At 39.4% G+C, this 25,169-nt stretch overlaps 2 protein-coding genes across 3 annotated transcripts; both read right to left on the bottom strand.

Annotated features, from left to right (window-relative positions):
• Positions 1 to 3,505: 3,505 nt before the first annotated feature.
• On the bottom strand, positions 3,506 to 11,733 carry kcna2b (potassium voltage-gated channel, shaker-related subfamily, member 2b). 2 transcript variants are annotated; one of them, XM_008413805.3, is made up of 3 exons: positions 11,429 to 11,733; positions 10,460 to 10,583; positions 3,506 to 9,855 (listed from the first exon to the last, which is right to left on the bottom strand). In XM_008413805.3, exon 3 carries the CDS (start codon positions 9,740 to 9,742, stop codon positions 8,240 to 8,242), a length of 1,503 nt encoding a protein of 500 aa, XP_008412027.1. In that variant the 5' UTR covers positions 9,743 to 9,855; positions 10,460 to 10,583; positions 11,429 to 11,733; the 3' UTR covers positions 3,506 to 8,239. The 2 variants fall into 2 exon arrangements, with proteins under 2 accessions (XP_008412027.1, XP_081465172.1); XM_081609046.1 differs by lacking the exon at positions 11,429 to 11,733 and having other exon boundaries at positions 10,460 to 10,836.
• Positions 11,734 to 17,772: 6,039 nt separating this feature from the next.
• LOC103467431 (potassium voltage-gated channel subfamily A member 3) lies at positions 17,773 to 24,785 on the bottom strand. The gene is made up of 3 exons (XM_008413806.3): positions 21,700 to 24,785; positions 19,824 to 19,894; positions 17,773 to 18,679 (listed from the first exon to the last, which is right to left on the bottom strand). Exon 1 carries the CDS (start codon positions 24,562 to 24,564, stop codon positions 22,978 to 22,980), a length of 1,587 nt encoding a protein of 528 aa, XP_008412028.1. The 5' UTR covers positions 24,565 to 24,785; the 3' UTR covers positions 17,773 to 18,679; positions 19,824 to 19,894; positions 21,700 to 22,977.
• Positions 24,786 to 25,169: the final 384 nt, after the last annotated feature.

Below are 25,169 nucleotides of genomic sequence, written 5' to 3' on the forward strand. Positions count from 1 at the left end.
AAAATAAAAATTTGCAAGAGCTTATTTGTGAACGTTTTTCTGAGCGGACAGTGAGCCATCTTTCTTTCCGTATTAACCTGGAAGTGAAACACACACCCAGATATCACGTAATTCTAGCAATAAAGCAATTTCAAGCTTGTCAATCTAATGATCTAAAAACAGACAACATTAGCGAGGGAGGGAGAGAGAAACCAAAAACCAAAAGGGGGATTGCAGAGCATGGTTTTAGAGCTTATGAATTATTTATGTGAGTGGGATATTTTAAGGCCGTCACATTATGTCTGGGAGCGATGAGTTAGTGGGAAGTACAGAGAGAAGAAGATGAAGTGGATATCATAGCCTTTGTTTTTACTGTGGCTACTACGACTGTACTTTGCAAAGCCATCAGTGACACGTGCGCACTCACCAGCCCTTGATTCCCAGGCCCTTAGAAAAATGACAAAGGGCTTATAGAAGTACTGCAAACGGGGCATTTATTAACATATTTCTCCATGAAAGCTTGCGAATGGCTCTTTTGCAACATGACATACAGCATGTACTGTTGTTACTGTTAATAGTTTCTGTACAAACGTATTTAATGGTTTCATGTTAGTGTTGATTTTATAAAAGTACTTACAGCCACTTATTTGTAAAGAAGCAGGTGACTAAAAAACACAAAAGATTTGAATTGTCCGGCAGGTGGCAGAAATTAAGATTAAAGAATTTTCAGCATACTCCACAGTTGATTAATCTGTTGCTCATATTTTAGCTTTTTGGTCAAAAATTTGAAGGTAACCCATACATGTGTGGTCACTTTTATGTTTTCTACATGACAGAGTTGTTTTATTTTATTTTTCAAGTTGTTTGTAAAAGAACAGGCGGTTCTCGAGAAGCGACTGTCCGTAACAAGATATGTTTTTGTTTTATATTAATGGGAGTTTTGTTTCTAGCTTGAAACGTGTTAATGTTTTCTCCAAGCCACTGTTTTATTCGGCTTGTATGTGCTTTTGTTGCTGGTAGAACTAAAGATAAACTGAGTACATCAATGGAGAAAATACTAAGAGAGGAGAAAAAAAAATCTGTCACTTGGTAAATAAGCCGCGATAACCTTATTCTTTTAATGCTACTGAAATTAAAGAATAATGAATTTATTCACATCTACAGTGGTAGATGCAAATCTTAACATTATGATCATAAAGGTTCTTACATCACGTTCAGGAAGTGATTCTTCTGGAGAGTGCCATTGATCGTTTAGGTCTGAGAGTATTTACACCCTCCTGAATGTTTCTTTTCATTTCTTAAATGACACTGCTCGTGACTGTAGTCATTTTAACCTTGTTGTAACAAACTGCTACCTCCTTTAAAGAAAAAAATCTGTTAAGATTAAGGTGTTATGTCCTCCATTTACTCAGCAAATAAGTGCAGTGAGGAACAAAAAGGAACCATGCTTCAGTGGAAACAGGGGATTGATTAGAGATAAGAAAAAAAGTGTCATCTTATTCCAAGACAAACAGATCTACAAATATGTGCACATTAACTGAACAACATTCTCCCTCTGAGAATAATGTGGCATAAAGGAAAGTTCAGATTTGCAGGCCATTAAATGCGTTATGCATAAGGTGGTAAATCAGTTCTCACTGTATCGGGGAAGTGCTCCCCGGCATTCATTTAGCTTATTGCATATGGGCTCAAATTACATACAGACACAAGTGCATTTGTGCTGATCATGATGACTGAATGGAAGAAACTGGACAGGAAGATGTGTTGGAAATAGATGGTTCAATATATTTTTATTACAACCAATGGGCAATTTTGTGCTTGTTTGACAGGGTGAAATGTATTTGATTTATTATTATCAAATAGCTAATATAAAAATTTTCCTCATTATTAGATCTCACTAAAACATTAACAAAACATGCTGCAGCATTGTGGCTTTAGTTGATGCCTTTAAACCCCTATTAAATATTGAATTACTGTTTTTCATAACATACGTAAGACATTTATTTTTTATGTACATAATTAGGATAATAAAGCAGTGGAAAAATACCCATTAGTTATCATGAAAGATGCTAGACTGCCTTTCTCTGCTAACATACCGGAACCGAGATGTCCAGGGGGAGTTCTGCACTCCACCTTTATGTCTGAGAGGAGAATCAGCTCAACCGCTGCGCATTACCTCAGTGCTTAGAGCTGCTGGAGGTAGAGGGTAATGAACAAGGGAGAAAAATCTGTTAGACATGAAGTGCCAGAGAAAGAAAAAAAGTGGAAAAACTCAAGTACAAAAACCCCCCCAAAAAACAAAGGCACGAGCAGGAGGAGCAAAGATTATGGGGTCTCAAAAACAGCTGATAAAAGGACATATTCATACATTTTCATGAACAGGAATGCCATATTAACTTTAATTAGCTTTCAAGCCAAATCAAAGACTCAAATATAACTACTCCTTCAGCAGTTTATGGACATATGTCTCTTGGCAACTTGCAGGAAGACACAATAATCTGATGGCTGACCCAATCGGGTGTTCAAACACAACAACAACCCCTCATGCATTTTAATATTAGTTTGGGAGTATATAAAGTGGGCTAATAGGCTTCTGGAATTAGCTTAAAAGTCAGTATGGGTGATTGATTCCAAGTCTCAAAACTACCTGAATGTCACAACATGGCCACCATAAAATTTCCATGTCTAGTGTGTCCTGTCTGTGCTAACTGTGGACATTTGGAGAGCACTTCAGCACAGCCAATAAAAAACAAACAAACAAACACCAAACAAACAAAGAAAAACATTTGATGCTCTAAGTTAAACACTTTTCTGAATTTCTAGTTCTACCAAATTAAGATTAATTAGAAGTAAGCCCCTAAATATTCAGACCTCACTTGAATCTGCTAGAGAATCTGTGGAGGCAACTATAGATGTGGTGCTTATTATCAAAATTAAGACAGAGGAAACATCCAAAACTCTGGTCAAGCAGCTCTAAAACCGAATTCTTATTGCCAAAAATATTTTTCAATTGATTAATAAGAAGTCTATAAACAATTTTCTGTAAGTAAAATGTAAATGACAATAGATTTTATTTTCCTCAAAAGTTATATTAATTTATTACCTTTGAATAAAGATAATAGAATAAGCACAAAAGTAATTGAAGGACTGCAGGTAAATGTGTGTCAAATATAAAATCGAGAAGTTTATGATCAGTACAGAAATTTTCTAGTTAAAAATGTATCATTATTGGACTCATAAAAAGAAACACAACAGTAACTTTTGTTTATATAGAAGTTTCTTTTTTTTTTTTACTGACATCATCATTTAGACCATTACATGTTCCAGTTTTACAGTATTTTTAAAATAATGACACTGGAAGATTTTTCTGACTACCGTATTTATGTCCATCAGAAGTCCATGTATAGAGCATGGGAAGCAATTCCGACACATAATTCTTCTTTAGGCAACAACATACATTTTGTTTCAAGGGCTTTTCAACACAGTGGTGAAAGACAGCAGTTACACAGAAAATTGAGAAGAACCATAGGATTAGTTAGGCGTTATGAATGACATACAATTGGCTCAAGGCATAGAAAGTAGACAGATTAAGACACAAAGTATTTAAGCAAGGCCCGTGTGTGCATCGTCAACAAACCTCATTTACTGCATTTGATTTAATGATATTCAACAAAAAGCAATAGTGAAATATTCTACACATGTTCATTTTTCATTTAAATTGTATTATGTTTTTACTATATGTTCATATATATATATAAATTGTGATTAGATTAGCAGCATATATCTCAGTTTTGAAACACACAGGAGTCTATACATAATAGTAGCTTTAAGCATTTTAAGACAAAAGACATCATTTGAAGCAGCTGTGAACTTTAGATAAATTAGCATGTGGAATCATCTGTAGGCTTTAGTCCTTCATAAACAAAGCCACATGTAGGTTTTTCATCCTCAGGTATGTCCATTAAAATAATTTTCCACAGGCAGTGTATGTACACATTAGTACACAAGCTATATGTTCAAATGGTCGGTGTGGGTTTTTGTGTGTAAATATCCACGAGTTGGAGGAGTTTTCTGCAGTTCACATTCTGTTCTTTGACTCCTGTTGGATTCTCCAGGAGAACAATTTTGTCTCGGCAGTGTGTCACTTCAGTTGTGTGTTTGGTAACAAGAACTGAAAGAACAGGGCCCAAGGCCAAGCTTAAAGTGACATAGATGTTCAATAACTGAGAGTTTAGAGAAGCACAAACCACTGTAAAAAAAATAAAATAAAAATAAATAAATAAATAAATAAATAAATAAATAAATAAATAAATAAATAAATAAATAAATAAATAAAAGAGAAAGAATAGGAACTTGGGTGTAGGCAGTGTTTATTTTACATTCTCTATCAGATCTACTTTTTCATCTGATGCTTCATGCTTCCTGCAATATAGGCCTTGGCAGACACTACAGCTTATCCCATAAGCCAACACATCCTCTGGAAACACATCTCCTGTGTAACAGGGCATTCTTTCAGCGTCCCATATTTGATGTACTATATGCTTATGGTATGTATACTGGCTGTAAACAGTACACAGAAATACATTAGAACACACTGACCGCCCCTGTCATTTGAGCTAGCAGTTAACAGGACTAGCTACAATGTTGTCTCTAAAAGCTCAACACTTGGCTTATGTGTGTGTAGAAGCTTTCCATTCCTCTCAGTTCCGAACACACACATGCACAGATACGAATGTACTCCACACATCGAGCTTGATGGAACGATATGTCAGTGAGAGGAGCACTTAGATGTTTCCTTGGAGAATTATAATACACTCAGCTGAGCAAAAACTCTAACTGACCCACTATGAATCTCGTTGCATCCACTGGACTGGCAGCAGGTAGCAGCTGTTGTGCTTTTATTTGGAAAGTATTCAAGACACTGAACTGTTGGGAGAAAGAATGAGTAGCTAACGTCCAACCTTAGATTTCCAGGACTATAATCATATTTTCCCTCTTTCCTGTCATAAATTATCTGTAAGGACTCATTGACATACAGCACTCTCTTAAAATGGATTGTGACCCAAGTGAGTATTGGATTAAGTCAGTTTAATACTTAAATGTTATTCATCCTAGGCAATGCTACAACTTTAAAGGGCGAGTAGTTCTACAAAAGCAGAATAATACAAGAACAGTAAACGGCAACCCTGCCTGTTTTACATTACTGCATTTATGCATAATAGATTGGTACAACAGCTGAGCTAACAGGATACTAAACAACTAAGATACATACAGCAATCAGGCATAACATAGAATGTTTTCTCCGTTTTGCTGTCGAAACAGCCCTGACTTCTCCACCAGACCCCACAACACACCAGTATAAAGGTGTGTTGTGTATCAGCAGTTAGCTGTATATCCTTCTAAGGTGCTTACACAAATGTATCAACCAAGGGACTTTGATTCTTTCTAGTAAACTTTCACTCTGTACTTCTAAAAGAAGACTAGACCACAGGGATAACATCATGCAGCTGAAGCAGCTACGTATTTAAGAAGGTATTGCCAAAATGATTGTTGACCAGGAAGGAGAAAAAAACCCAACAAAAAACATAAAGATTCAAGAAACAAACTCATTGATCGACAAGCACCAAAAATATAAATCTAATCCCTGCACCTTTTTCATAAGAGAACAAATAATGCAGCAACATTAAATTTATTCAGTCTGGGTGCAGATTTATTTCATATGCATAAGAGGCAGGCCACTATGCACATCATACAAGACAGCAAGCTATCCACCATGTTCCTAATGTTCTTTCTTTAGTTTGCTGGATACCCTAACCCTAGCCCTACCCTACTATAAGCAAACTACACAAGGGTTCCTGGCATAACATTGAACGAGCATCACATTGACTCCAGCGGCTTGCTAGTTCTCACAGTGAATCTTGATTCCACTCGTTTTCCATGTGAACAACGCGCATGAACCAGTATTAACTTCTTTTTCAATTTGAGCTACAGTTGCTCATCTGTTGCATTAGCCCACACGCCACACTTATCGCTCAACACGTGGATTAGTCAACCACTGTCCCTTAAGTGAATCCTCATTATTAGATACTAACCACCACAGACTGGCATGCCCCTCAAAAGAAGCAGTTTTGAAGATGATCATGCATCACAAGTTGGCTCTTGTCAAATTTGCTTCCAACCATGACAACCCATTTTCCTTTCTTCTAACACATTATCTTTGAATTGCTACCTAGCATGTCCATCCCACAAACAAGAGACACGATAACAGAGTCCAGTGTTATCTACTTCTTCTGTCAGTGATTATGTTACGGGTAATAAGTGCATGTTTTTTCAGCCTAAGATACAAGAGGGAACATGGTAGCCTGCATCTACCGTACAGGAAAATAGGTGCCTTAATTTGATTTGTTCCAGAAGGACGTAGTTTACTAATTTGGATTTATTGATTGGGAGAAAATGACAGGGGAAAGTAGGCATGACGATGTAAAGCATTACATTAAGTCAATAAATTAGTATTAATGTTTTTACTGCAGCTACAGCACCGCTTAATGTTGTCAGCAAGTTTCTACATGCATTTTAAAATGCTAACAATTATTTTGATGCCTGAATAACTACCACAAAAAAATATCTAACACTCCAGGTAAATGACAGACCTTATAACACTCAAGAGTAACTTTTTGTGGAGCTCCTTCTTTGGTTGAATGTGGTTCTAAAAACATTAGCTTGGAGGACAATGCAGTATAAAGCATAAATAATCAAAATCATACATGAGGTCGGTTTTCTGCAATATATATAAAATGCACCTGACGTCAGCTTCAAGATAAAGTACATGACATATTAAAGCTTCTCCTTAATCTCTTTATAACATGGAATGATTTGAAGTCCAGAACAGCAAAGATTTATGTTGGGCAGTGGTGTTAAAATCTAACTTCACAGACATTTATAGGTTGTGGAGTGTGGGGCATGTCCTAACATGGAGGTTATTTCAAGCACAGACATTTTACAGAGTTTCTTAGAGTTAAGCCGTGTGTACAGCCAGACATTTTGAGATTTTGTCAAATGAAAATACAGCGCACATTTTCAGACGGCTCCCACTTAAACTCATAGAGATTTGCTAAAACAATTTACAGCACCTGTGGGGCGAGTTGTAAAATGTCTCTGCTGCTACTTTCAGTGATGATTTAAAAAAAGAAAAACCTGTAGGTTACTAGAACAGACATTGAGTTTTCATTTGCAGCATACCAATTAAAGATGTTGAAATTAAGATAAAAAATATATATATAATAAGGATAACTATGTCCAATGGTTGTACATGATCGCAAAAAAAGTGTTAGGTTGTGCCCCGCTCTCCCTTACAGTCAAAGAGCAATAGGCACTGACTCTGAGCAATACAGTGAAAATATTCCCTACATCCTTGAGCATTGAAAACATAAATGAGACATGTTTTTAACACAATAAAAATATACTGCAAAAATATCAAAAATATACAAAGTAAACATTCTCATTGTTCAGAAATAACATTTCTTTTACTCTTCTAGTAGTCTGAACTGATTAGCCCAATAATTTGGGTTATTAGTAGAGATAATTGCTTGTCCCCACATTGACCTCCAGCTTTCCCTAAAAGAAAGAGAGCAAAGGGATGAATGCTAAATGCAAGTCTCTGCTTGTACTGAAACACCATTATAACTGGTCTCAGACTCTCTCTGTTGCTCAGATGAGTTTTCCCCTGACAGAATACTGTGATTCTGTCTTTCTTTGAATCAGGGCAGTTTGAGTAGCAGATTAAAGTTGCCCATGAATTCTCGCACCAGACCTTGTGTCATTTCAAGCTAGGTTATAAATTTATAAAAAAATGCTAACACTAAAATGATCTTGGCTGTCCATTTTTGTCTGGAGCAGTTTAAGTAATATAATACTTAGTACTGGTCCCTTTATGTTGCAATATTGAATTATTATTTATTAGGCTACTAGTTGGCTACTGATGCAAGCAGGACAACCACTGTTACAAACTATTTCTACTGTATAAGACTAACTCCATGCAGACATGAAAATGTCCTAAACAAGATGACTGGCAGTTCTGAAAAGTGCACTGTTTATTCTGTGTGATAGGAGAACATGAGGTCTTCTCCATCTACTGTTTGTTTGAGTTCATCTTGCTCTCACCCTGTTCTGCGTCGTTCTTATCCTTGGTATTATAATCCATGAGCAGAGGGAGACATAAATTCACCTTTCTGCAATAGTAATAGTAACATTGCAAGTCACATTATACATCTGTACGCATTTTAGTGATATTTACGAAATTAGTATTGACCAGAGTGCAGTTTCCAGTTTTTTTGCCCTCTGGTCTGAAGTCCTCAGTATTGTGGTTAACGGGCTCCTGGATCTCAACATAGTCAGACTTACTGAGGGTGGATCCGCTCCCACTTCGACCACTCTTCTTCAGATCATCAGCAGAACTGCCTTTAGGCACACTTGGGATATTCAGATACTGCGCTTGTTCCTCACCCTCTGTCTCTCTGTGGTAGAAATAGTTAAAATTTGATACAATGACAGGCACGGGCAAGGCAATAGTCAGCACACCAGCGATTGCACAGAGAGAGCCCACAATTTTTCCTCCGATAGTGGTCGGTACCATGTCTCCGTAGCCTACAGTGGTCATGGAAACCACTGCCCACCAAAATGCTTCAGGGATGCTGCTAAACTGTGAATGTGGCTCGTCTGCTTCTGCAAAGTAGACAGCGCTAGAGAAGAGAATTACACCAATAAACAGGAAAAAGATTAGGAGGCCCAGCTCACGCATACTGGCCTTCAGTGTCTGTCCTAAGATCTGGAGACCCTTAGAGTGACGTGAGAGTTTGAAGATGCGAAACACCCTTACGAGACGGATGACACGGAGGATGGCCAAGGACATGGCCTGCTGGCCAGCCTGGCTATCCTCTGGCCTTTCCGCAAGCTCTGTGCCCAGGGTGATGAAGTATGGAATGATTGCCACAATATCTATGATGTTCATAATGTTACCAAAAAATCCAGCTTTGCTTGGACAGGCAAAAAATCGAACGAGGAACTCAAAAGAAAACCAGATGATACAGAGGGTCTCCACAATGAAGAAAGGATCTGTAAAATATGTCGAGGAGTAGTACGTAGAGGTGGAGTTGGACATGGAATGCAGCGGGTAATTGTACATTTCCTCATCTTCATTTCGGAAAAGTGGCAGTGTTTCCAGGCAGAAGCTTACAATCGATATAAGAATCACCATGACGGAAATGATGGCAATGATTCGAGCTGGACCCGAGCTCTCTGGGTATTCAAACAGAAGCCACACTTGTCTCTGAAACTCATTTTCTGGCAGTGGTCTCTCCTCTTCCTTTATAAAACCTTCATCTTCTCTGAAAATTTCCATAGCCTCCTCACCCAACTCATAAAATCGGATTTCCTCAGAAAATATGTCCAGAGTCACATTGACAGGCCGGCGAAGCCTCCCACCAGATTGGTAGTAATACAGGATAGCATCAAAACTTGGTCGATTCCGGTCGAAGAAGTACTCATTCCGGAGGGGATCAAAATACCTCATCCTTTTCTTGGGATCCCCCAGCAGTGTATCTGGAAACTGAGACAGGGTCTTCAGCTGCGTCTCAAAGCGCAAGCCTGAAATGTTGATGACAACCCTCTCGCAACACTCATGGTCTGGCTCTGGGTCATACTGGTCATGAGGCTGACCTGAGTGTGTCGCTGCTTCATCTGCAGGGTCGCTGGTGGCAACCGTCATGGTGGAGGAAGATGGGGCCTGCAGCTTTCAGACAGGATGGGGCCACAGCGGGCTGGATGTGAACCTTCTTTGCACTTGTGGGATCGGGCACAGGCACCTCTGCCTGCAAAAAGCTAAAAGGACAGAGAGGAGAGGAAGGCTGCAATATTAATGTAGCCACTTGTTGTTCAACACTGTATTTCGTATTACATGAAATAAATGCTAACATTCAAACTGAATTCATTTTTTTCAGATTCTAAATCACTACAAAGACAAACTACCTTCAAGTGTGTTGTATAGATTTCGACAAACACAAAGCAAAGGAGTAGATACTGCCAAGTAAAGCAGAATTAGGGACTGGGGTGAACAACAGGAGTCTCCTTGACTCTGCTGGGTTTAAATATTAGGTTAGGAGTTCTCTCTCACATAAGCACCCTGCAGGATCAATATTCTCACCATAATGCTGTATCCAATTTTACAGGGTGAAATTACAACAAGCAGATCTGATTAAAAGTTGAGTGCTTCTCACATTCTCAAAGGTGGATGCTCACATTATATATGTGTCTGGCATTTTTCTAAAACCTAAGGAATTTAAGTTTCAATTGCTTCATATTTCAACTACATTTGGGAGGTAGTTCTTGTTACCTTTAAGATGTTAAGCCTGTTATGAAGTTTAAATCAGTATTTCTGAATACAATCTGAAACTTATGCCTATTTTGTCTTTTAACAAAAATATACCTTGATGACAATGGCTCAGGTGATGACTTTGGTCCACAGTAAGTCCCCTCTGATAGACGGACTCGTTTTTGAAGGGTTATCAGTCACCAGATGACTCCGCCTCTGCATCAAGGCGGCAGCGGGACTACAGGAGGGGGGACAAGGTGTGAGGATGCTGGATCTACCCCCTCCTCCCCTCTGCGTCCAACAGAACCATGCTGGGCAAAAAGTACTACTGACTGAAGCTGTTTGGCAATGTTATGCTGGGAAAGGCGACTTCTCTTAAAAGATAATTTGAAAATACTGTCATCAGCAAAAGCGGACCTCTGTTTTCTTCAGAATAACATGCGGACGCGACAGGCGGCAACAGCCAAGGTGATCCTCTGCAACCTCTTATCAGCTGAGGCGCCGAGGAAGGGAGCCTGAGCGGGAAGCGCTGCTGGCAGCATTTCTATTCAGACACCCCATGCTTCAGCAAATATGTAAGGCGCAATCACCTGTTTGATCCTCAGACATGTTTCGCCCCGAGGGGGCTTTGCATCTCTTTTAGCTCTTGAATTGTGATTTTTTTAAAAGCCAACCCCATGCACATTTCACCATCTTTCTTTTGGTTTCTGATGGGAAATATCCATGAAAAATAACAAGTGATGCGCATAACAAGCGGATGCTTATGTTCACAACCCATTCCATGGACACGCAATCCTCCGATGACGTATTAAATCGCTAATAAGGACGTATATTTTCTCCATGACTTTTAAAATAAAGCAGCCAGCCCGGTTCATGCACTGGGATTATCGTACATTTAACGGCATCTTGTTCGGTAAAGTCGGATTTAGTTTGGAACGACAGGTGCCAGACATGCTCAAGCCATTTGCAGCCATCCTGTTTGGAAGGACAGCCACAACAATCTTCATGCACTAAACAAAGCAGCATAGCATTATCTTCGTACTACAGGATTGCTTCAGAGGCTAATGGCATGCAGGAATTCACCGGGATTCTCTTGTTGCGCAGACGCATGGATTTTTATCCAGTTTGTTTCTTCTTTTGAGTTGCCTTCAGGTCGTTCTTCTGCTTCTTGGCATCTGTCCGTCTCAGCATTGGTGTGACTAACAACAACAACAACAACAACAACAGCGGCTATGTGTTTTTTTTCATCACGACTATCTGTTTTTGAACCGCCGGGCTCGTCTTCTAGTTTCTCATATTTCACCGTAATTCACCATAGTTGAGATGAGTGGGCTGCAGTTGGGCATTGCAGCGCATACTAAAAGCTTCTTGTGCGCCTCGCCCTTTCCCTCTGCGCTCCCTCTTCCCCGACTCTCCCGTCCTTAGTGGTTCACATTAAAGAGGAAGCGTCGACAATCACAGAGTGAGGAAAACACGCGCTTCTGCAGAGCGGATAAAACACCGGTGTTTCCCAGATGTTGTAAATCCAACAGATGCAACTTAATAACCTGATTTGAATGAATTCAACGTTTTTATTTTTGCTATTATCACAGCAAAAACAAGAGCTTGTTTTATATTTCTTTTTGTCGATATCCATACCTTGTGAACTGCTTTTAAATAGATAGTTGTTACTTTAAAAAAAAGCAATTATTTGAAAAGTGTAGCGTGTATCTTTTATTCAGTCCCTCAGATTTATATTGTCATTTTCCACAATTAACTGCTGCTACAAATTATTTCATGAATGTTTTAGCCCACAAAACAAAAAGGGGGCAGATGGACAACTTATTAAATGCCTAATTTTTATAGCTACTATTAATACCAGTAGGCTTTTTTTTCCATTCTACATAGACAGGATAATAATGCATCTGGGTTAAGCAGAATTTGTATAATCTGTGAAAAATGTCTTCCAGCATTGTGTTTTTTATGTCCAGAACTGATGAAAAACACAAAGAGACATCTCCTCTGTGTGTGTTTTGATTCCCGCAAACATTCTGCAACATTCTTACTTCATCTTTTGCAAAGTCTGATTTCACTTCTTTGACATCTGACTGCTGCCTTCCTTTTCCTTCTTACTTTAGATTTTTGTGGAACTGGATTATTTTTTCCCCCAAAGCTCTTGTATGTCATCTCTGTCTTTGAGTTCACTGACAAAGTCAGCATCAGTTCATTAACAACTATATCTACTCCTGCAAGAAGAAATTCCTTCATAACCTCAGTGAGCTAAAGCTTCACTCTGAGGAGTAGAGAAGGTTTGTGTAACTTAATCCCTGCTATGTGTTGAAGCTTTGACGTCTTCTACATCCACGCTCCCCAACCCCGGTCCTCAAGGCCCTCTGTCCTGCATGTTTTAGGTGTTTCCCTGCTTCTGCAGCAACTGCAGGAACGCAAAGGAGGTAATGCAATCATATGAATCACCTGTGCTGGAGTCTGGACTTCTCAAAAACATGCAGGACAGCGGTCCCTGAGGACCAGGGTTGGGGACCTCTGCTCTACATGATGCGTTTTGTTCCATATATTAGAGGTGGGATTCAGATGGCAGAAGTCAAAATCCAGATCATCTCATTTGATTGACTTATGTTCTTCTTTTGTCTCCCACTATATTTTCAGTAACAATTTCAAGCATGAATTTAAAATATTAAGTTACTTTCCCCCAACTCGTACGTAATACATTTCTGTCCTCTTTTATTTTTAAAAATTTTTGACTTTAGTCATAAGTTTTTGCCTATTTAGAAAAAAATATTATATATATATATATATATATATATATATATATATATATATATATGTTTGTTAAAACTGTCATTATATTGTGACAGTATGGCATGAGAAATAATTTGTGAACAATCTATATCCTCTGCCTTCTCTCAGTAATATCTAGAAACAACTAATCAGAGACAGGAGAGTTTTAGTGCTGCCAATCACAATCTCATGTGGCTGCTCATCCCTATGCTTTGCTCCCGCTTCACAGACGAAGCTTCGCTTCTGCTCCACCCGCAGTGAACTCTCAGACCGAACATCTGCTTAGTATCTGGCATGAAACTGGAGTACATTTATCCTTCCTGTTTTCGGTGAATTGGGACTGAGAAAATATTTTCTATGCCTACGGAAAAAAAATTGATCAGAACAACGTTTTAAAGATACATTTTATTGCTTTCTTCAAAGTATTACGTCCAAATACACAAAGATCACTATGTTTTCATACAGTTTTGAAAGCTGATGAACAAGCTAACTTCTTAAACTTAACATAAATACTTTATATTTACATTAAAGCTGATCCCAACTTCCTAATGGCTTTGTTTTCAAACCTTCCTTTTTTTTGTCCTGCTACCTAAATTTCCCCTTCCTGTTCTCCTCAAGGGAACACCTATAAATAGAAACTGACCTTGGAAGTTCTTTACCTGCTGACTGCCTTCAGCTGGGATGATCATAACCTCTGCTTCCCTCAGAGGCATGTTTACTCTCAGATGAGAGTACGCTCAGACTGATTTGGTTTCAAATTCTCCAAAGAAGAAGAAGAATGTCATTTTACTATATCTAATTTGCTGATCTACAACCAATTTTCAAGTCATTCCCAGATTTACCTGATCAAGATTAATGGGTCCAACACATCAAGTGGCAATTAAAGGATGTCCAAGCAATTGTATTCTAAGGTGTAGAATGTTTAAACTTTATTCTGACAGCCATAATCAACACTCAGTTATCTGTGGCATGATGAGTGTGTGTGTGTTGTGTTTTTTTTTGTTTATGCCTCTTCTAGATACACTGTGTAAAAGACAGCATTCATCCTTAGGGAAGAATAAAGCTACTCCCATGAGGAATAAAAGACCAAAGGGACTGTTTGTGGAAAAAAAAAAATCCAAAACATAATTATGAAGAACAGTTACGTATAACCGCCTGATTGTATGAAGCGATGATTGAGGATTGTGACATCGTCAGCAGGACAGGAGTTTGCAGAAAATCAAATGGGAAAGGAGTGGATAGAAGAAAAATAAGTAGAGAAGGGTGAAGAGATAAAGGTCACGGTGACGGTGTGATGAGTCATTCAGTGGGGAGCACAGCAGCATCTTTCCCAACGTTACACTATCACCCTCTCCACCATCTGTCTACTTGCTATGACAGTAAAAACTGCCATGACTGGCAGCAGACCGCCGTTTTCCCATCACAGCAACAAAAATAAAAATACAACGTATGCCACTGAGAACTACAACTGAAATTGAGAGAAAATATGGAATTGAAATTGTGTAAGTGCATCTCTGAGGGTGTTGTATTCTACATTTTGTGTGTGGAGTATCTGTCAGGATTGCCTGGTTGCTGATCAACCAATGAGCTTCCAGAAGTAATTGGATTTTTGTGAAACCACTAGCAACAGCATCAACGTCCATGGCAACCTATTCTGGTCTCCACTGCCAAAGGCTGCTGAAGAGGAAAACACCACACACAAAGTCACTACAGCACTCTTGAAAAACCCCAATCTCTAAATAATTGTCTTGTATAATATTTGTGAAAAACTGAACATTTATGTCTTAATTTTACAATAGATTCTAAAGGTTTTAGGAAGGGGAGCACAATATGTATTTACAAATAATATTAGGAGCAATTTTTAATTTTTATAACTTTTTATGACAAAAGATCCCCATTCAGATGCATGCTCGGATTTATTGAATATAACCATAAATCTTTTTAATCCAATCATATAGACGTATTCAAAGTCAATAGATTCCATCAGCTGTGGTCAACTGGGGGCTTGAGAAGTCTAAGTAGACACACCACAAAACAACAAACCCAACTGTCCTCCACCCACAAGATGCTGATCCTTAAGTGCTTTCTATGTGAAAGAGACAGTAAAGTTTTCTTTGATGACTGCATCTACAAGAGAAACACATCCAAACATATAAATCTTGAGACGGGTAAAATCTATGTCATGAAAAACAAGTTTGTAACAACAAAGTTCATTTGTATGATTTGTCTAGAAGAGAGGGAGTTTTAAACATAGAGGCAGAGAAAATGAAGCTATTGGCAGCAATAGCTCAGCATACGTCCACATTCAGCTAAACAGAATTTCAGGACCAGACATAACTTCTATAGAAAGTGGCTCAGTGAGGACAAACAAATAAAAAATAGTACAGGTTATATTAAAGTCGCTACATTATTGTCCAAAACATCTACTATGATTAAATTTCCTCTCAGGGGAAGTGTATAGTGCAGAAACAGGAGAGAGGTGTGTTAAACTACAAATCCGTTTCCTAATCTGGATCCTGAGCTATCAATCTCTTTAGAGATTCCAAGAAGGAAGAGCTGTTCTGCCTAAACTGCAATGGATGCCATCTTTTTGGATCAGACTAGATTTTTCCATACATTTTTGCCAATTATCAATGTGGCGTGAACAATCTAATTTCCAAGCTTGGATTTTACTGACAAAATTTCTCTAGTATTACTTGTTTTACTGCCGTTAGTCTGACTCATCTGCTGTTCAAATAATATTTGCACTGTGACTTCCAATCTACACGTGGGACACCAGTCCTCTGTCAGAGACACAAATACTGTAACAGATGATTGTAAATATAACAAATGCATGACAAAGTTTCACAGCTCCCTCCCTTCTCAGAAGTTGTGCGGACATACAGTAAATGATCTGGCCGCTATTAAAAATCCAGACATTGGAAGTAGCTATATCTTCTGTCTACCTGCAGGGCTGAATCTTCCAGTCTCTTCATCTTACCAGCTGTCCTCCTTTGTTTCTATGGAGATATTGTGCTGCAAAGCCAAGGGTGTTTGTGAGCTTTTGTGACATCAGATGTATTGTAGTAACATCAGATGGAGCTGCATTGAATGAACATGCAAAAGGCAAAGTAACAGAAGCAGACAGACAAGGTTAGGAAAACCAAGAGAGAAACATGTGAGGTAACACTTTTCCAATATGCCTTATGAAAAAGCATAGTGGAAAGGAATCACTAGTAAAGTGGCAGGTTATTCAGTGAAGCACTAACTCATACCTGCTGTTATACAGCACGACAGTGCAACTGCTGTAAACCTTTGTGAGAATGTTAATATTTACCCCTTTGGCACAGACAGGATTTGAAGCTTTCCACTCTGCTCCGGCTCACTTCTGTTATCTTTACGGTCCAAACACGCTGCCAACACAGCAGGGAATCACCACGTCTTTTCCAAACCAAACATAAATCCCTGGAGCTTGTTCTGCTTTAGTTTAGTTTTTTGTTGTTGTTGTTTTTTTTTTTTTATGTCTGCCACAGTGCAGTACATCTTTTATTTTCTGTATGCCTTTCTTTCATTTCATTGATGTTTGCTGACTTTGTGTTCTCTAAACAGAGACTGGACCGGTTATGATCTAACAGGGAGCTTTCACTTGTTTTGACATCTGTTGTGTTGACGTGTTTCCCTGTGATCCAGAGACTATAGCTCACTACAAAAAAGCGTGAAACTCTGCTTGGTAACGTGAGGTAAATAGTGAGGTTCCCTGTGTGTTAAGGATCCCATTCAGTAGTGTATTCTTTTAACACAGAGATCTTCAATGACTACAAATATAACAAAGTACTGAAGAAGAGATTTCAATCGCAGGACTTTACAAAATACACTTTTTAAAAGCAAAAGGGGAAAACACGATTGCACATTCTGTGCATGGTTGATGACAACACAAGGGAAAACATGATCAAGCTGCATTCGAAGATGCTGGTGAACGACTGACCTTCGACACATTTAAAGAAGTCATTAAAAATAAAACAGAAACATCATACAACTGAACATACTCAGAGGAACTGATCAGATACCTTATGTGATGTCATCAGAGGCGTGTTCATGTAGAAAATTGTCTCAGGTAGGATAGATTTTAACCTGATCATGTAATGATTTACATTGAAAATTACAAAACAAACTGAAAATCTGACATCAAATCTTGTTTAATAGAGGACAAACTGTATTTAAAATGAATTTGACTAATTTTGACAAAAAAAAAAGTCTGGCTAGTAGCTTTAATGTTTTTTTTTTTTTTACACAAAATATCCAATCAATTCTAAAATTCAACCAAGTGTTTTTCTTACCATTAATCAAAACGCCTTCAAACATTTAGTCACTTGACCCTTTGATCTACTTTTAATTATGTTTATCGGCTGAAAGACATATGCTTGAGTTTTATCTGGGATTAATAAAGTATATTCATTCATTCATTTAAGATGAGGAACTAGATAGTATATTGTGTATATACTATCTGCACAATATACAGATAGTATACAGAATTTGTGCCATATTTTGTGCATATGGCACAAAACAAGAATAAAGCCTCAAATATTTTTCCCAGGCTCGAATTAGTTCTAGTATCTGTAAATAAGTGGAAACAGGTTGCAGCTCCTGTGAAAGAAAGACAGTACACCTCATAATCTCTTTATATGGGTCATGTTGAAGACGGTGCACAACAACGCAGAATAAATCCAGGCACACACAGCCTTCGACTGTCAATATTCTGCTCTATCCCAAATGGAAAAAAACAACAATAAAACAAAAAACAAAAAAAACAAAGTGCACTCTGGGATAGAGCCGAGACATGTAAACAAGTGTGTGTGTGTTTGTGTGTGCATGTCTAAAGTGTCTGTATCGACATGTGCCTATACGCATTTGTGTTGTTCTTTGTGAATACTTCAAAAGAATAGCAGCAACCAGCGCACATGAGAATGTGTCTGTTTCACATATTTAGCAATACAGAGCACACACATATAACAAAAGGCATATGGCTAACAGTCTTTGATTGGTATCACAGTTTCATATCAGTCAAATCACAGATGGACTCTTTTTTTTTTTTTTTTTTTTGCCGCTTCTTTTTTAAACTTGCTTTCAAATATTTCTTATTTTTTATTGTCCATGATTATTATCATCTTTTGGGGAAAAATAAATAAAAGACAAAGTAAAAAAAGAACATAAAAAAAATAAAAAAATCAAAGTCCCCGTAAAGTGAAAGGTGCTTTGCAAAAATGCTGGCAGATTGCTGTGCTTTACTATTGTATGCCATTTAGAAAATGTCCAGATGATTTTTTTTTTTTTTTTACATCTAAATGACCTTTGACCCTGCAAAGGTTCCATTCATGGAGTATCAAGTCCAAAATGTGTGCTACAAAATGTTCTGAGAACAGCCTTATGTGCCTGTTGATTATGCATTTTGGATTGAAAAGTGGGAGAATTACTAGTCACCAATTGGAGGGCACCCGTTGAAATTATGAAGGCAGGGGAAGTAGATCAGATCCACCGGGCCTATCCAGTCCAACAGAACCAGAACGAAGTCTTTGCATCCTGAGGAGAAAATTAGATTCACTCCAGGTTAGTGGATGACCTTAACCAATGGTTTACAATCCTGATCCCAGGGGCTCTGTGTTAGAAGAGTGTCTACTCCAACACACCTGATTCAAATAATTGCATTACCTCCGCTTCGTCCCATTGAGTGATGCAGTACCGTTTTTATCATCCATTCATTTAAGTCGGGTGAGTGGCAGAAGGGAAACTCATAAAACATGAGGGACAGTGAGGAAAAGTACAGAGAATCTCTGACCTAAACTATACTGTTTTAAATTTTACCTTAACCCTTTAATCCCAGATGTATTGTTTTTGACATTTCTGAGACCTCTTGCACAAAGTTCTCCCTTTCTTCTGAGACCTGTTGTGTGAAAGCCAGTTCTTCTCTTACTCCCTCTGGTGGATGATCTGAGTACTACAGGAAGCAAGTGCCAATTGCACCCTTTGTATAAAGTAACGATTTTATGGAGTGCAGCAATCATTTTTTAAATAGTTAGAAAATAACATGCAAAGCAACTAAATACGTAGCCAAGTGAACATTTAGTAGACTAAAAAAATGCCAAAATTAACTCAAATATCCACAAATTCTTTATTTTTAAAAGAAAGTGAAAATGTGTTTATCAGTTGGACTAATTTACATTTAAAATTACATTTTATGAGTCACTCTGTCAGTTGTTATAAGAGGATTTATTTGCACTATAATGAAAAATGTACAAAATACAGTCATATCTTTATTTAGACTTTTGTATTGCACTAAATATGTTTTTGATTATTCCTTGATGTTTAAGCCAATGTGCAATTTATCAATGTAACACTGAAATAATTCAGTGTTACATAATTTATCAATGTAACACTGAAATAATTTCAATATTATTTTAAGAAGATTTATTTGCACTATAATGAAAAATGTACAAAATACAGTCATATCTTTATTTAGACTTTTGTATTGCACTAAATATGTTTTTGATTATTCCTTGATGATTAAGCCAATGTGCAATTTATCAATGTAACACTGAAATAATTTCAATATTTGCTATATATGATTTAACAAAAGCTTTTTCTGAGAATTATTTTATGTGTCAGACTTTGTGGGGTCAGGCTAATTTAAAACACATAATGAATTATAATGTTTGTTTTTATTTACCTTCTAGGGAGGCAACTGAAATGAGATCATCAGGGGATCCAGGACGTCTGAGCAGAAACAAATTATTTCACCTGAGGGTTTGAGAAGAGACAGAAAGAAAAGGTGTCAGAACTGCAGAGTATGTCACTCTGATGGTCTCATTAACAAAGGAATCATCTTTCTTCCTCCTGTTTGGTCTTGCCATGCCAATGTCTACATTGGAAATGCTCTAAATTCAAATCAAGTTATGCAATTTTCATTTGATCTTTATTCATACGTGTTCAATTATTTATACAACACGTCAGTGACAATAGACCCGTTTTGATAAAACAAAAGAAAAACATGCAAACACAGTAATAACATAATTAATAATAAAAAAAGTCGCCTCAATTAATCACGTGAGCTAATAAGAAAAGCATGTCTCATAAAATTATTTCTCTTTTTGTCTTAATGGACGTTTTTAGTAATGGGATTGGGATGATATAAGTATCTAAGGACAAATTATCTGAATTCCCATAGTCTGTTTCCATTAATAGCTGCATTTTTACTGGTAGCTGTTCAGCTGAGGCACTGTTTTTTTTTTTTTTTCAAGAAACAAAGTAAAAGTATTTAATAGCATAAATACATAATGTGAACTGCAGCAATGAAAAAGAGAGGTAAGTCAAATATAGAAAATAAAGGGTAAACTCAAGTGACAGATAAAAACAGTAAGAATTAGAAAATCAGAAAAAAAGTAGAAGTGTGGGCTGTAAATCAACGGGAACCTCTCATAAAATCAGAAAGTACAAAATATTTACATAGAACCACTTAGTTCAATCTTCAAAGTATGATATGCACACCCTCATTATATTTAAAATGCCACAGATTGCACTATTTTTCATTAAACCTTTTCATCAAACTCTGTTGAACATGCTTAACATATATCAGCATATAATGTGGTATGACCATAACTTATGTCTAAAGACAAACGTGTAGCTTTATGGCATGTTTAAAATTAGCTGAAATACATCAACTCAACTTAATGTTTTTCTTCAAACGGTAATTAAGTCGAATGCGTAGACATTTGTGCATGAAAGCACTTATAAAGCCCCCAGAGGATAAGCCATCACAGAATATGATAATCCATATCACTGATGAAGAATGAACTGTTTTTTTGTTGTTGATTTTTTTTTTTTGCACTTTTTGTGTTTTATCCTAATGTTGGTGAACATCTGGAGAACACAGAGGTCCTGAAAGCAGGTGTGAGCCACATGGCTTGTTATAACCAAAAAGTGGCCACCAGGGGGCATAGCTTAGACGCGCTGATTTGGCATGCTGTTGCTGGTCCTACTGATTTTATATCCAAAGTCAAATGAAGGTGAAAGGCAACCTGGACACAAAGGAAGAACATTTTGCCCTTTGCACAATGTACACAGAGAAGCACACTCGCTGGAAGGCTGAACATGTGAAATATGCGCACCTGTAACTGATCAGGTGCCAGATTATTAGAATTATATACTTATAAAAAAATAAATAAATAAAAACTGTGATGGACTGGAAACCTTTCTGCCTCTTGTCAAATGACTGTTGGAAATAGACATCAGACACCTGAGAAACCTGCAAGGAAAAGCAGGTAAAGAGAATGGGTGGATTTATGGATGGATGGATGGATGGCTGGGAAGATGTTTCCCACAAAAAAAGAGATTTACTGATAAAAGCCATGAAACAATTCTAAAGGCTACAGCAACTTATTCTTTCATGTGTGAGGTAGCCCTGTGCACAATGATCGATGTTGACCTGCTTGTTTGAGTTTTTTTTTTTTTAATTTTTATGTCAAACCTTTGTCTGACTACACACAGATACAGAAATACTGTAAGACTTTTTCAGTATAAACAAAGGGATCACAGAGAGAGCTTACCATTTTTGTCAGTGGAGGAACAGCATCCTCCGATGGCCACCCGCAGTAGTGCACCCGGGACAGACGTGCAACGTATTCCCAGTCCATTCATAATTCTTCACACGCTGCCTCTTCCTTTCAGTCTCCCACCACAACACCGTCTTGAGTTGTGGCTCGTGATTGTTGACCAGTTCAGAGTGGCTGAGGTCTTCACTGATTTTTTTTTTTTTTTACATTTTTTATTTATTTTTGTACCGGCAGTCTTTAACAGTCGTTGAATCTTTTGGTCTGATTGATTAAGACACCGAAAAGACAAGCCACTCACACTAGAATCTCCAATATAGTTTTGAAACCATCTGGGAGGTTACTGTGGAAACAGTGATGCTATGGCAACGGTGACTTGGGGTGGGGGTTGGGGGGGAAGGGTTACCGAGGAAACACGCGTCACCATGGAGACTGCATCACAGCGGGCTCTATTTGAGGCTACCACAAGAGAAACGCGCCCCATCTTTGATCGGAGAACGCGCCCTATTTTGTCTCCCTCCTCACGTGTGTCTAGTATTTATAATGAGACCCTGACGACCGTCTTGACTCTGGTGGTTTACGTGGAGCTGCTTACGCATTAAATAGCCTATCAAGACAATTTATATCTATGGATTTTTTTTTCTTTTTTAAGACAGTAGTATTTAGACTAGACTTTGACGCACAATAAAGGTATACCACAAAACGGTTTATATGACATAGATATATATTATGCTGGATTACGTCATTCTGACATAATTTATGCTTGACCACACACAGAGGCTACACATATTTAAATGACTCCGAATATTGAACATATAGGCTATTACTGTCGAATCACGACTCTAGACGCACGATAACACCGTGTGAGCGTCCTTTGTCAGAAGCATCTACTTGTACTCGTCTTTCACAGTTATAAAGCTTCTATCTCTACCTGTTGTAATGTGCTTAACATACTGGCCACTGCACGGCGCACAGCAGGTTTGTTACCGCTCATTCATTTCAAGGTGGAGCTCATTCTCTTTTTGAAAGCAAGAATTGCTTAAATATATATATATAGATTTTAAAAAAAATCCAAATTGTTTGAATGGCGCACAAAGCATCTCTTTAAAACAGATGGTTTGTGCCCATTTTTATACCCCGCACCCCCTCCCCGCCCCCCTTTGCGCTCACTTTGTCTGCCGTTGCTTCCAAACGCTGCTGCATATATGTTTTGACTCATCACGTCATCCTGTGCCGTGCCCAGGGGTGCCCAGGGGTCATTTACTGTAAAGCTGGCTACACGTCGGTGAAGATCTTTTTGTTTATGTTGACACAGTTCTGAGAGTTGTTCTGAGCGGTGGTCGTGGTGGTCGGGAAGTTTGGCTGCTGCTTGAACGCACTGTTGATCCCGTGCTCCTCTATCACCATGTACTCGCTTTTACTGAGTGAGGAGGAAGACCGAGTCTTCCTCAGCTCCTCCGTGTCCGCCAGGGGTTGACAGCTCCCCACGTGCAGATACTGCGCCTGCTCCTCGCCGTCAGTCTCTCTGTGGTAGAAGTAGTTAAAGTTGGACACGATGACGGGCACGGGCAACGCTATAGTCAACACACCCGCGATCGCGCACAGGGACCCCACGATCTTGCCCCCGATCGTGACGGGGTGCATGTCCCCGTAACCCACGGTGGTCATGGTGACCACCGCCCACCAGAACGCGTCCGGGATGCTGTTGAACCCCGATTCCGGATCGTCTGCCTCAGCGAAGTAGACAGCGCTGGAGAAGAGGATGACCCCGATAAACAAGAAGAAGATGAGCAGCCCCAGTTCGCGCATGCTGGCCTTCAGAGTCTGCCCTAAAATCTGGAGGCCCTTAGAGTGCCGCGAAAGTTTAAAGATGCGAAACACCCGAACGAGCCTGATTACGCGCAGGATGGCCAGGGACATGGCCTGCTGTCCGTTCCCCTGCCTCTCTGCCAGCTCCGTGCCCAGGGTGATGAAGTAGGGAATGATGGCAACGATGTCAATGATGTTCATAATGTTTTTGGAGAACGTGGCTTTACTCGGGCACGCAAAGAAGCGCACCAGCAGCTCGAATGAAAACCAGATGATGCATAGCGTCTCCACCACGAAGAAGGGGTCTGAGAAGGGGCTAATGAAATAGGGCAGCGTGCCATTTATCAGAGGCGCAATGGTGATCGGGTCCCTGTTCTCGTCCCTGAACTCCGGAAGCGTCTCTAAGCAGAAGATGACAATGGAGATGAGAATGACCAAGACAGACACTATCGCGATTCCCCGGGCGGGACCCGAGCTCTCTGGATACTCAAAAAGCAGCCACACCTGCCTTTGAAACTCATTATCAGGCAGCGGCCGCTCCTCCTCCTTAATAAAGCCCTCGTCCTCTCTGAACTTCTCCATAGCCTCCTCGCCCAGCTCGTAGAAGCGGATCTCCTCAGAAAAAATGTCAATGGGCACGTTAACAGGTCTCCTGATGCGCCCGCCTGATTGGTAGTAATAAAGGATGGCATCGAAGCTGGGTCGGTTCCGATCAAAAAAGTATTCGTTCCTGAGGGGGTCGAAGTATCTCATTCTCTTCTTGGGATCCCCCAGCAGCGTCTCTGGGAACTGTGACAGCGTCTTCAGCTGCGTCTCGAAGCGCAACCCTGAGATGTTGATGACCACCCGCTCGCAGCACTCGTGGTCCGGCTCGTATCGGTCCAGAGAGTGGTGGCCCGGCAAAGCCGCCGACTCCTCCAGCATGTTGTCACACGCCACGACCGTCATCACGTCGGCCTCTGTCTCGGTGTAGCCGTGGTTCACCAGGTTGTCGCCTCTGGTTTTGGTTGCGCTCGGCGGGGGTGATTGCAGGAGACTGAGGTGGTCGTCCATGCGCGGCTGAAGTCGCGTGCAGGGGCGGACGCCTCGCCCCCTCCGCGGACCCCGGTCAACCACAGCCGCCGCCACAGCCTCGGTTCTTCCACGTCTCTTTCTCTCTCTCGCTCCTCATGCGCCTCACTTTCGCTCTTCTACTGTTGCCGTTCCCGCCCACGGGAGAGAGATCTGGATTTATCAACAGGCGATCCACCCGCCTACGGCGCGCCGCTGATTGCTTTATTTTTCCAATAGTCCGCCAATAGCAGGACGCACCGATACAGGAGACACAACAGACGGACGTCATTCAGTACTTTAGCTTGGGCGTGCCACAGCCTCCCTCTGCCCCCATCCCCACATTGTGCTCACACACACGCGCGCACACACACGAGCTTACACTCTCATTTTAAACAAGGTCATTCCTCACAGACAGGACCGTTTCAATTAGGCTGCTTATAAATATATCAGAGCCCATTTATTCTTGAAGTAAAAAAAAAAAAGAAAAAAAAAAAGTCTGTTCTCAATTTCCGTCACCTTAGGTTACTTCTTAAATTCAAAAGCAACAAAACTGCATATACAAGTATTTGCAAGGTGTCGTGTGTCTTGTTGTATATCACTTTGTG

This window comes from Poecilia reticulata, chromosome 7 (genome assembly GCF_904066995.2).
Source record: "Poecilia reticulata chromosome 7, P_reticulata-male-v2, whole genome shotgun sequence".
Taxonomy (NCBI): Eukaryota; Metazoa; Chordata; class Actinopteri; order Cyprinodontiformes; family Poeciliidae; genus Poecilia; species Poecilia reticulata.

Coding starts and splice junctions, on each gene's coding strand:
- kcna2b (XM_008413805.3), bottom strand. CDS start 9,742: ATGACGGTTGCCACCAGCGACCCTGCAGATGAAGCAGCGACACACTCA.
- LOC103467431 (XM_008413806.3), bottom strand. CDS start 24,564: ATGGACGACCACCTCAGTCTCCTGCAATCACCCCCGCCGAGCGCAACC.